General features: G+C 38.8%; 1 protein-coding gene across 1 annotated transcript in view; it reads left to right on the forward strand.

The window, feature by feature from the left end:
• Positions 1-12,448, forward strand: part of CDK13 (cyclin dependent kinase 13) — a 50,967-nt gene extending 38,519 nt beyond the window's left edge. Inside the window, 4 exon segments of the mRNA XM_039571087.1 lie at positions 117-248; positions 2,575-2,780; positions 5,699-6,259; positions 7,362-12,448. Of these exon segments, the coding sequence (XP_039427021.1) occupies positions 117-248; positions 2,575-2,780; positions 5,699-6,259; positions 7,362-8,218 (1,756 nt within the window). The 3' untranslated portion in view covers positions 8,219-12,448.

The following is a 12,448-nucleotide window of genomic DNA, read 5'->3' on the forward strand; positions in this document are numbered from 1 at the left end:
CTTAATGATCAGTCTCGGACTTAAAGTCTTGGAAGGAATGTGTTCGTTAAAATTTTGCGCAGAAGTGTGTTACAAAATAAAGATGTGACATTTCCCTCTATTTTGCACTTTTGTAGCATCCCACCAGCTGCTTTAGATTTATTCGATTATATGCTTGCCCTGGATCCCAGCAAGCGCTGCACAGCTGAACAAGCTCTTCAGTGCGAGTTTCTGCGAGACGTGGAACCATCTAAAATGCCTCCTCCAGAGTAAGTAATTTCCACTGGTAATGCTACCGACCTCTAGGAAGTGTGAACATGCACTGATTTCATTAAATTCATTGTGGTTCGGTAAAAGAGATGGTGGCAGAAATGTTGACGTACACAGTTGTTGAAAGGTCATTCTGCAGTAAAGTGCTTGTGTAGCTAAGATAACAGTGGTTATGAGGATCTGAGAATTGATTCATCATTCCTAGGACTAGTTATTGCATTGCTACCTTTAAAGAAAATATTATTCTATGAATGTTACTAATATTTAAAAAACATAATTTCCCTTTTATCTCAGTTTACTAGTGTCTGCTTTTTCCAAGGATTTTGAGGTCCTCCATTAATCTGAATTGCCTTCTTTAATTATAGAATGACACTGGGTATAGAATTCTGCACAGGTACTTGAGAGTTAAAGTGAAATACAGTAAATTGTTTCATGAGCCAGATGAGAGTCTTGGTTTTACAGGCAGGAAAAGTGAAATTGTGCAGGGTTGTTCCTGTAAGTTTCTCTAGAGGAAATGTCCTGTCGGATTTTTGCAGTGACTTTACAGTCATTTTAATCAGTACAAATCATATTGGAGCATGTCCTGAGGAAAAGAGTGAAAAGGTACCAGAGAATCTGCAGGTCTCATTCTTTCCTCAGTGTAGCTGTCAGAACATAGAACCTATGATATTGTTTGAGTAAACTGAACCTTCAAGGCAGCCTGTACTGACTTATTTTTAATTAGTTACCAGCTGGGAAAAGTGTTTGAGTTTTATGTAAGGATTTTATTAAAATTCTTTCTAGACTTACCTGTTACATACACAAGGTTGTTACACAGAATCACAGAATCGATGAGGTTGGCAGGCACCACAGTGGGTCATATGGTCCAACCTCCCTGCTCAAGTAGGGTTTTCCCAGAGCACATGGTGCAGGATTGTGTCCAGATGGTCCTTGAGTATCTCCAGTGAGGGAGACGCCACATCCTCTCTGGGCAGACATTACTAATGTTCCTGAAACATGAGGTAAAGAGGTTTCATTGCCTGAATATGACTGTATCACTGTGTGAAAATCAGAAATCAGCAATCTCAGGCTGTTTGCTGAAGTCTCAGAACCACTTTTGTACAGCATGTTGCTTATGTGCATTTTAAAGTAAGTGAATGGGAAGATCATCTTTTCTTCAAGGATGTGGTAATGCATCCATTCTAGAAGTTGATACATGGAAATCCAAAACAAACTAGTGATTGGTGTCCTTTTAAAAATTAAGAGGAACCACACTCACTTCCGGCGCAGCACAGGAAAGTGTCAACTGTTCTCTTCAAAGACTGAAGTTCTGTTTTGGGAAGGAGCAGCTGTTCATTAAAAAAAAGTGACATGCTGATTGCAAGAACCATGGGATACTTCTCACAATGAGTTCTTGCTTCCAGTTGTTTTTCAGAAAGTACTTGGCAGGTGGAGGGAGAGAATAAAGGAAACAGTTGTCATAATTGCATTTCCAGTGTCTCTTGTCATCTATCAGCTAATTTTATCATGTGCCTGGGTGACAGAACTGCTAAGACAGTTAATTTGTAATAGGAAAGTATAAACCACTATTTTTACTGCCCATCTCAGTATTTCTGTTACCTATGGATGGGTCTTTGTGTTCCTCAGGAAATCAGAATTGAGATGCCTGCAGGGAACTGTAATGGAAGGACAGAATTAGTGGCTGATAAGTTTCTTAAAAGAATTTTGCCTCTGCATTCATATGTTTCAAAGGATATTCCCTTGTTCTTCCTGGTATCCCAGCTTTGCTAGTGTCAAGTGCTATTTATTCATGTAACTTACTTCTGCAGCTTTTTCCTTTTTTCCCTCAGACTTTTTTGGTTGCCTGATCTGTACACTATAAATACTAGATAGCCATGTCTGTTACTGTGGACAAATATGTGACCCAATGACTCAACAGTACTTTTATAAGAGACAGAAGGACTGTGAAAAAACCACTTTCATATTGATAACTTAGTTATCTGGTAGTATGCAAGTTGTATTTCATAGCAACTGTGCAGCATTGATTTGGAAGTTTGAAGTACACAAATAATTCAGAAAATAATTCTCATTTTAAGATACTTTTTCCTCTTTTCTGCCAGAAGGACCTGTGCTTCTGAAAGAGGCACTCAGTAAAGAGATTTCAGCCAGAAAAAAGCAGGTCTGAGATTTTGCTGGCTTTTGAATGTTTCCTGATGTGTTGCCAAGTTCTAGTCGGTTCACCTTTCAAAAGTTACATTAGGTATAATTTAAGTGTTTATTTTACCAGTATGGTTAAAAAAAATAAAAATAGGGATAAAACTGATTATCTCCAATCATTCTTTGCAGCCTTCCTTTGTGGCAGGATTGCCATGAGCTGTGGAGTAAGAAACGCAGAAGACAGAAGCAGATGGGCATGACTGATGACTCTACAGCAGCTAAAGTCCCTAGGAAGGATCTGTCTCTAGGCATGGATGAGAGCAGAACCAACACCCCACAAGGCATGCAAACTTCTTCCCAACTCAAAACTCAGGGCAGCTCTAGTGTAGCACTTGGTCAGTAATATTTTCAGTTCTTATGATTAACTACTACTTGGATTGCGCCTCTAGAAATTTTAGATGTTACTTGTAGAGTATTGACGTCTCCTGGATTCTTGAGGGAGGAACAATATTGTAAGTTTAATCTTTGTTACAAAAGATTTGCCTTTGCTTTTGGAAACGTAAGTGTTCCTCTCCAATTTTACCAAACTTTTCAGCCTGGTCAGAGCAACTACCTTGCTTGCTCTGTATTTTGAGGGGATTTTAGCTCTTGCTCATCTATAATTCTTTTGTAATTTCACAAGCCAGTGACTGTTCAAAGTTTCTCACAATCTCCGTAGATTGGATAAGCTTTATTGGTATTGATAAACTGATCAGAAAGGCAGAGTTTAGAACCATCATCATTTCAAATGGAACAGATTCCGTCTTCATGTTATGGTAGTCTTCAGCTTTCCAGGTTGTTGGGGCTAAATCAAGTTGTAAAAAAAAACAAACCAAAAAAACCAAAACACCAAAACCATCCCCCCCCCGCCCCCCAGAAGCTGGTATAACATGAAGTGGCTACCTCTGTGAATTTCACTGCCACTAATTCTGAAACTTAACAAAAGTATCTTGCTTCAGACAAGTTTTACAAATATAACAAAAGAAGTAATGGTTCTGATATGGAGACCATTTGAGATACTCAACAGTTAAGTGACAGTTCTCAAAATGTAGAAATATAGAGAGTTACAACACCAGATGGATACCTGTACGTTTAATGTAAGACCATTTTTGATTGTGCGAAGTGACCATAAATCCTATGGCACTGATAGAAGAGTTCAGCTGAAAAACACAGTTTATGCATTCATAGTAGCTGACAATTCTTTAACACTAACCATCTTGAATCAACCCTTAATTTAACAGTAGAGCAGAGCTCCAAATATTCTCTGCGAAGATACACAGAAAATAGTTATTTTGATCGTATTTTATTGCAATTTATTGCCTCTTGCTCCATTCATCTGGTTTCTCATTGTAAACCAGCTGTGAGATTCTGCTAATCTTTATGTTTAGGCTAAAGTTTTGGCAGCATTTTCAAGAATGACTTTCTGTAACTCTTTTTCCCCTATCAATGAAACTGTATTAGAAGTTTTTTAAAGAGTCCAAAGGATATCTTCTTTGTGCTTTTATAGCATAACAGCCTGATGACTACTGTTAGTCATTAATACTGACTATGCAAAATAAACTAAGCAAATAGAGAAGGAATCATTCAGACCTATATTTCTGTTTACCCATATGTATACAGAAAAATATGTCTAGATAGAAAAGAAGACAATTTAATTTTCAGTGAAACATAGAGGCATTTCCTGTATTAAACAAAGCACTTCCGGAAGCCGTAATGCACCTTAGACAATACTATTAATAAGACACATTATGTAACTCCATGACCAAATGCATGCTTTAGCCAAAACTCTTGCATTTGTTTCTAATTTCTCCTTTTCTCCCCAAAAGGAGAGGTTAAAAAGACAATTGCTAATGTTCTGATTCATGAATGGGACCCCTGGTTATTGCATTTTGCAATTTAACAGGAGCTGTTCAGAGCTCAATAATTTTGTTATGACAGATTTCCCAGAATACAGTTTCCTGTTAGAATGAACTTAAAGCTAGCCAAAGGGTATGGAATAGGTAGATTAGTTTCTGTTTGGCATTTTTCTGATGAATTTCCACTGAGAGTCTGAGAGAAGTTTTAATGTTGAGTATACCATCCTCATATGTGACAAAATCTTCTGTTAATTGCAGCATCTGAGTGAGAGTCAGCAGTACAAGGCATAAGAAATTGTGATTTATTTTTTTGTATTACCAGAGAGAAGGTGGTTTATATTCATATAAAAATATAAAAATTTTGAAATCCCTGGATCCCGCTTAAGTAGGTTCCAAGTGCTTGTATCCTGGTGCACATCCACAAGTAGAGTTGTGGGTTGTGGATTTTGCAGCACTTTGCAGATGTGCTACTCTTAAAACTTGAAAGGCAAATACTTAATATTTTTGTGTGTCATGCGTGGCTTTTAATCTGCTATGAATTAATATATTGGTAAGATAGCACAATGGCAAGAATAGAAGAGGACTGAATGTGTTTTTGCTGACCTGGGTTAGAAAAAATTCAGAGTTCTGCCAGCTTGCTCGCACACTCATTTTCTAATTTTTAACTGCTTTCTTCTCTAAGTCATGTACTCATGGGGCATGTTGCAACCCATGCTGCTTCACTTTCAAAATAAATCACCACAATGGGTGTTGGAAGCTAAGAAACTACTTTGATATTCAAACTTCCTTATTCATGTATTCCCCTGCATCATCATAATCTGCTCTTATTTGTGGCAAGCTCCATTTAATTGAATTAACTGTATATCATCACATATTTCCTGCTACTGAGTGTTTGACTTCTTGTCCCTCAAAGTCAGCACTTCCTTTTGCATTTATACTGTGAGCTCCTGGGCTACCTAGAGCCAAGTCACTTGGGCAGGTGTTAAAACCCAGATGCTGAATTAGAATGGGCTGGAATATGACTGGAAATGGATTTTGCAGATGGCTACATTTTAACAAAGGGTCGTGATATGTCAAAGATAGGAAATTGGATTGGAAATCTTACAGCTGCCTAAAGCAGGGGGCCTTAAGCCCCAGCTTAGTTATATTGTGGAAAATTGAGCTCTAGCTTGGTGTTTTTCCATCTGTCCAAGTGCGTGTGTGCACCTCATGGAAGTCACTTTGGTTATATTGGATCTTACTGTTCCATTTCCTATAGATACTCTCCAAAGACAGTTAATACGTAACAGCGTTCCATTTCTGTGTTGTCCAAACCCATGCTTTGCCAGTCATGTCAGCCATGCTAGATTAGTCTTCTTTTGAGTTTCTGAAATATGCCAGTTCTAAATAATACTTAAAACCACCTTTTTTGTCTTTAGCAAAAACAAGCACTGGACAGCAGTTAAACCAGAATGAAGTGGCAATCCTGCTAAACCTGCTACAGTCTAAAACAAGTGTTAGTTTGGCACAGTTTGCCCAAGTATTGAATATTAAAGTAAACCCAGAGACTCAGCAGCAACTAAATAAAATAAATCTTCCTGCTGGAATTTTGTCAGCAGGTGAAAAACAGTCAGAACAGCAGCAGCAGCCGCCGCCACCTCCGCCACCGCCTCCAGAGCAGGAGTCTCTAAAACAGCCAACGGTCACGCAGCCCCCTGTGCCATCTGCTCAGCTGGGTCAGCCTAAAGTTGAGACTGATGCTGCCCAGGCAGCTGTGCAGAGTGCATTTGCTGTTCTGTTGTCTCAGTTAATAAAGGCTCAGCAAACAAAACAAAAAGATTTTGTGTTGGAGGAGAAGGAAAATGGATCAGGAAATGAAATGTCATTACAACTCAGGCAGCCTCCAGAGCCCGCCACTCCTGTGTCTGTCAGCCGGGACGACGTGGAATCTCCGGCACCTGGCTACCCACATCTGATCAAGTCATTATACATGTCTGCAGGTACTGAAGGCCTTTATTGCTAACCAGCAAATACCTGGAGTACTGGAGATGTAATAGTTTGGGAGTAGAGAATTAACATGTTTGCCATATGAATCTGTGTGAGTATAGGAGATTAAACTGATTTGGTCACGTTTTATGTCTGTATCAGAGAATTTGTCTATTAGTGTAACAGGTGCTGTGCAGACAGAGCAAACAATGATACCCAGCCTAAGAGGCACACAAGTATTACTGATGAAATATTGATCATTATTCTGAGGGGGGGGGGGGCAGTTTCTTAATGGTGAGTGTGGTGGAGAATGGTGGAGAAGACAGTCTTTTCTAGCAGATGCAGAGATGTAATTTGCCAGTTTTGACTGTGTGTTTAGGTAAAGCTTATTTTGGTGAGACAGTATTTTATTTTGGGTTTTAATGCTGACTAGAGCAGTTCCTTAGTGTCAAATTCAGTGGTGACTGGTAACTGTCACACACATGGTTAAAGGTTTCCATGGGGGTGTAGTAGTGGCTTCTGTTGTCTTCCCACAGTTTAAAGCTCTGTTCATCTTTTTGGATTGCAAATTCAGATTTATTGTGGTGGTTCGTGTATTGTTTTGTGGTGTTTGCAGCTGTTGAAAGAAATATTCTGAAATGTTTTGAAGGGTTTTGGGGGTTTTTTGACAGGTGTGCTTTTTTGTTCATGTTTATTTTAAACCTTGAGTTTTGCTGTTCTTTGATAGGGTGGCCTTTTGTCCCTCGAGACTTCTATCCCCATCTACTAATCTTTCCTGATCCTTCTGTGAACTTCTAGTGTTTGTGTTGCTCGAGTTTTGTTCTGGTTGTTTGGTTTTGGTGGGGTTTTTTTTAAGGAGCTTGTACTGTTTTTCTTTAACTGACTGTCGTAATCTTACTTTAATGAGTAACCTGCATTATGCTCCTGAGGCAAATGAGCTGTTGCCAGATTTTGTCCAAAATAATCTATATAATTACTGATAAATTTAACTAATAAATTCATGAGAATTGAAGTTAACAAACCTCAGTGTTTTTCCAGGAAGGAGTCCTTTTCTTTCTGGTCCTGTTATTTGTATATTTTTATTCCAAAGGGGGTTTTTTTTTTTCATCTTCTTAGGTCAAGAGGATTTGGCTAGGCAGTCTGAGATGAGACTTCTGAACCGAACACCTGAGCAGGAGCGCCCTCGGATCTTGCCTCCAGACCAGCGTCCCCCCGAGCCACCGGAGCCTCCGCCGCTCACTGATGAAGACCTTGATTATCGGACAGAGAATCAGCATTTGCCTATAGGTAACTCTTCAGGAACAGATCCTCACGCAGGAGTGAAAGCAGCTCTTCTGCAGCTGCTGGCTCAGCATCAAGCTCAGGCGACAACAGAGGAGCCAGTACAAACGAGTGTGGATTATCAGGCTAGAGATTCCTATGTAACAGGCCCAGACTACAAGGATAACTTTGGATCATCGTCCTTCTCATCTGCCTGTTACAGCACTAGCGATGGAATAGGAAGCAGATCATCAGGAGTATTAGAAAGGAGGAGTTTCCTTGGAAACTCAGATATTCAGTCTTTGGATAACTACAGTACTGCTTCATCTCACTCTGGTGCTGCCCCTCCTCCATCAGCCTTTCCAGAATCCTTTCCCAGCTCAGTAACTGGTTATGGAGACATTTACCTCAACGCTGGCCCCATGCTGTTCAGTGGAGATAAAGACCATAGGTTTGAATACAGCCATGGCCCAATCCCAGTTTTGGGGAGCAGCAGTGATGCTTCCACAGGGCCAGAGAGTACGCACTCTTTGCCCACAAAGATGCACAACTATAGCTATGGAAGTAATTTACAGGAAAATCCCACTGGCATCAGCCACATGCATGGACAAACTTGGACTTCTCCTGCCCAAGGACCTGGCTATTCCCAAGGATACAGGGGACACATTAGCACATCTGCAGTGAGAGGGCGAGGCAGAGGATTACCATATTGAGTATCTGTTTTTCCTCAGGCACATCATTTTTATCTGGAAAAACTTTTTTTCCCCCCCCTAGCTGCAATTTAAAGCAGCAATTCAACAGACTTGAATAATGTTAATTCAACAGCTTTATTTTTATGTGGAAAAGGGTCTTGCATACAGTAGGAAAAATTAAAAAATGCTTACAACTCATGCTGTCTAAAAACTAGATGACTTGATTGTACATGTTCACAAACTCTAGTTCTGACTTTTATTTTGTATTTTGGCAGTTTTAAGTGGATGCTAAATTTAGGGACATCAGCTTTTTATGACAGTCTTTCAGATCTTCTGAACTATGCACATTTGTGCTTTTTTTGTAAGTTTGGACCAACTTTTATGTAAAAAAGAAATTTTACAACAATCAAAGCAGGGCACTGATTTATTTGGTATTTTTCTTTTACAAAACTACCTTTAGTCAAAGGTCACTGTCAGTCTTTGCACTGCTTTCAGTGTTATTGTGGAAGGTGTACTTCGTGCTCATTTCAGATAATAAAACACAACCTTTCTCTTGATGCAAAATTTTATAAATATTTGGTCAACGTTTTTTTTTTCTTTCAAGAAAAAAAAAAAAAGGGTGTTCTGGTCAAATGTTCTCTCCATCTCCCACGCTTGTTTATATAAAAACTGTTTTACTTGAATGGTAAGTGCCTTAACATGTAAGCTTAAGGTCTGCAAAAATTTGGAAGTACTTCATAGATTGCTATGAACATGATGCCTAAACCTAGGTAATTAACAAGAGAATTCAGATAATAATAAGAAACTCGAACAGGTCATAACCTTGTGCTGTTTGCTTCACATGGGCCAGTTACTTAGAGACCTGATTTTACCTAGATAAAATTGTAATTTCCAAACTGAACTTCATGAGAAATGTTGAAAGTGAGGAGAAGAATGAAGAGTGTAGTTTTTCCTCAGCTCCCTGTTGGACTTGTAGTAAGTGTTTTAGTTCCTCTGCCAAATAAACTATACTTATTATGTCCTTACCAAGTGATGACATAGTTTTTTTTCTCTTAAATGTCAACAGCAGTAATTTCTTTACTTTGTGTGAAAAGCTGACACTGTTGTCTTTTTACCCCAAGTACTGCATTGTAGGAAGTAACCAAAGGAAAAAAGACCAGTATTTAAAGCAATGGCAAAACGTTTGACACTAGTTGTAATTCGCTCTAAACTTGTGATTGTGCCAATTAATTGATTTTATATCTGCTATTCCACAGAACATTTTAATATTGGAATTGAGTGTCTCGGAACAGCTAAAATTTTTATAGTTAAAACTCTTACAAAGAGCCACTCCTCATACTAATTACAACTTCCAGCATGGTTTCTTTTTTGTTTCCTCTGATAACAAGTGGTCTCTCTCCTGCAGAGAGGAGGTATGGTTATATTTTGCCTGTACGTAATAGGATGTCTTGAAGCCCATATTGGAAACAATTTTCCAACTGATTATCCAGTTGACAAATCGGTACCTTATGTAACTGAGTGTTTAAGTACTACTTTTTAAAAAGTAAAATTTCTACTTACACTATTACAAATGTCTTGTCAATGACTTTTGGGATTTTCAGAATAGAAGCCAAAGCTGTTAGTGTTTTGTTTTAATTGAAAATCCTGGTTCATATATGGCTAATTCCCACACTGTAGAGCATGGCGAAACTCCCTTCGCTAACTGCGGAGTGTTTGAGGATCTGGCAGTTGAGGAATGGAGAGCGTCCTGCTGCTTATGCTGTCCCCAAGTCTGGCAGTTGCCTTCACTAGACACAGCAGAAAATCCTGCTATCTGAAAATGAAAGTGGCCACGTCAGTAAAATACTTACAACCTGAATAGGCCGTGCTTAAGAAAGGCAAAAGCTTCACATGAATTACAGTTCACTGGACTGTTTTTCCCTTGAGTAAGGACACCCCTGTAGCATTTTTCTGCTAGTAAAATTATAAAGACAAAAATCATTAGTGTCATTTAGATATGGGCAATGCTGGCTAAAGCTCTTCGTTTACTATTCTTTAAAAAACCCAGACCCACAAATATACACACACATTGCTTTGTTTTTTTGTTTTTTTAGAATCAAGCAAAAGACTTTCAAAGCTTATATGCGCTTACTTTCACTAAAGATGTGCAGTCTGGGGTTACTCACCTGCACTTGAAGTGAAATTGCAAACAATAGTGGTCTAAAAACACAGGTAAGTTCAAATGGAAAGTAGATCTCAGAGGACTAAATTGATTGACTTCCAGTACAAAATGCAAGGAAAAAGTTGAGACTCCTACATTCCCTTTTAGACATAAATTTTCAAGTCATTTAGTTCGCTTCATTCAGTGCAGAGAAGTCAGTCCCCTCTGCATGTGTAAATGATTGTGCAGTTTCCTCATGGGCTGGCAGCACTCTCATACATTTTTCTACCAAAATGGATTTCAGTCCTTTGCCATGAAAAAAACTCCAGTAGCCCCAGCACAAGTAATCCTGACTGTGAGGAGAGCGGAGGTGCAATAAACAAGTTATTTCCAGATGAATCAGAAACAAGACTGTGGCATGCTGTAGCAGATGAATACTGTACAATGACTTTTCCCCAGCTTAAAGATTACTAGCCTGTGACTTTGAACACTGTATTTGCCTGGCACAGCAGTGTTGGGATAATTTGGAGGGAAAGTTAGTGTATTTCCGTATGTGATAACTCTGAAAAGATTGCCTTCTCTGCAACCCAGGGAATCTTCTTGGCTCTTTTGCTGACACCTTTCCTCCTGGGCTGGTGGGGGCTGGGTACAGGTGAGGAGCTCTGCCCTTGAGGGTGTGGCAGGAGGGTTGCAGCCACACTCCCCTGGCCTGGAATTGTGTCTGGGCAGGTTAGCAGCCAGGGAACTGCCCGGATCTAAGGTCCACATTCATTTTTACTGGACCTGTGTATTACCTGTCAGCATTTCTTTTGAATTAAATCACATGACTAGGTGCTTATGGCAGCGTTTTACCCTTATGAGTGAACTCCACTCAGCAGAGGCTGTACTAGTTTGGCATTTTATATCACGTGGCTCTTGCATTTTTGATGCAGTAGTAGGCATTCTGAAAACAGCATTATTTTTCTGTGGAGCTGTGGCTTTTGTTACTTTCTCCCTCATACCTTTGGGTTTATGTTTTCTGTGCTGCAATTCCAAAGTGAGCTACAGAGACCTGGATACTACATCGAAAAGTAAGTGTTGTGTGTTTGTGTTTCTAAATAAACGTAGTGAAATACTGTAATAATGGACTATCACATAGCAAGTACTTAATTATTTATATTAAGTGGTCTTTAGCCATACTAAGAGGAAGAAAGCAAGCACAACTGGACTGCTTATGACCATGACTTAAAACACTTAGACTATTAAAATGCTAAATTCAGCCAAAGGAAAAAGAAACCGCTTTTATGGATTATGGTTGTTGTTATCCTGAACAGAATGAACAGTGCTACGGAAGAGGTATAAAAATACATGTATCCTTAAATGTTAATATCATTTCTTGGATAAATTTTAAATGGCAAACTTCTGTATTTTCTTATGCTTCCATAAAATGTGGTCTCTTATTAAAATTTCTCCATCCCACAGTAGTGTCAGGTGCTTTCTAGAAGCAGAGGCAGTAAGTGTCACGTTGTAAGTTCTTATGGGTTTGAGTGCTCTTCTCCTTTTGCTTGGTGTAGGACGCAGTTTCAGTTTTGGTGGAGTTTACAGTTGGATAGGTTTGATAATTGTGTGGTAAAAACTGAAGTACTGAAGTAACACAGGATACCTCTTGTCTGCAGGCAAATTAGGTCTTGGACCATGAATTCTGTTTCCGAGAGATGAAAATGTCAGATGTACTACGCATTCTTCTTTTCATTAATAAAACACTCAAGTGTTTTACATACAACATTTCTCCAGTCTGTTCTGTTACAGTGTTTTTTACATGAGGAAATTTTGGTTATTACCCTTCTTGAGAGTTTTGGGATGTTCTATATTTACAGAAGTGTGTCATGAAATTAAGGAATCACCAGACAATTTATTTGAATTCTGTATTTAAAAATAAAATGACCTTGGGTTGACTTAAAATCAAATTAACTTGCTTATCAGGGTGAAGAAACTTTATTGCAGGAGTTCTTTCAAGACAACTTAATTTAAAATAAATTGTTATGCTTTAGCTTGCTTACTCTTTGTTATTTTAAGCCATTTGTATATAAAATGTATTGTGCAGCCTGTAAATAAAATACATGAAAATTGAA

Source organism: Corvus cornix, chromosome 2, assembly GCF_000738735.6.
Source record: "Corvus cornix cornix isolate S_Up_H32 chromosome 2, ASM73873v5, whole genome shotgun sequence".
In the NCBI taxonomy this organism is placed as follows: Eukaryota; Metazoa; Chordata; class Aves; order Passeriformes; family Corvidae; genus Corvus; species Corvus cornix.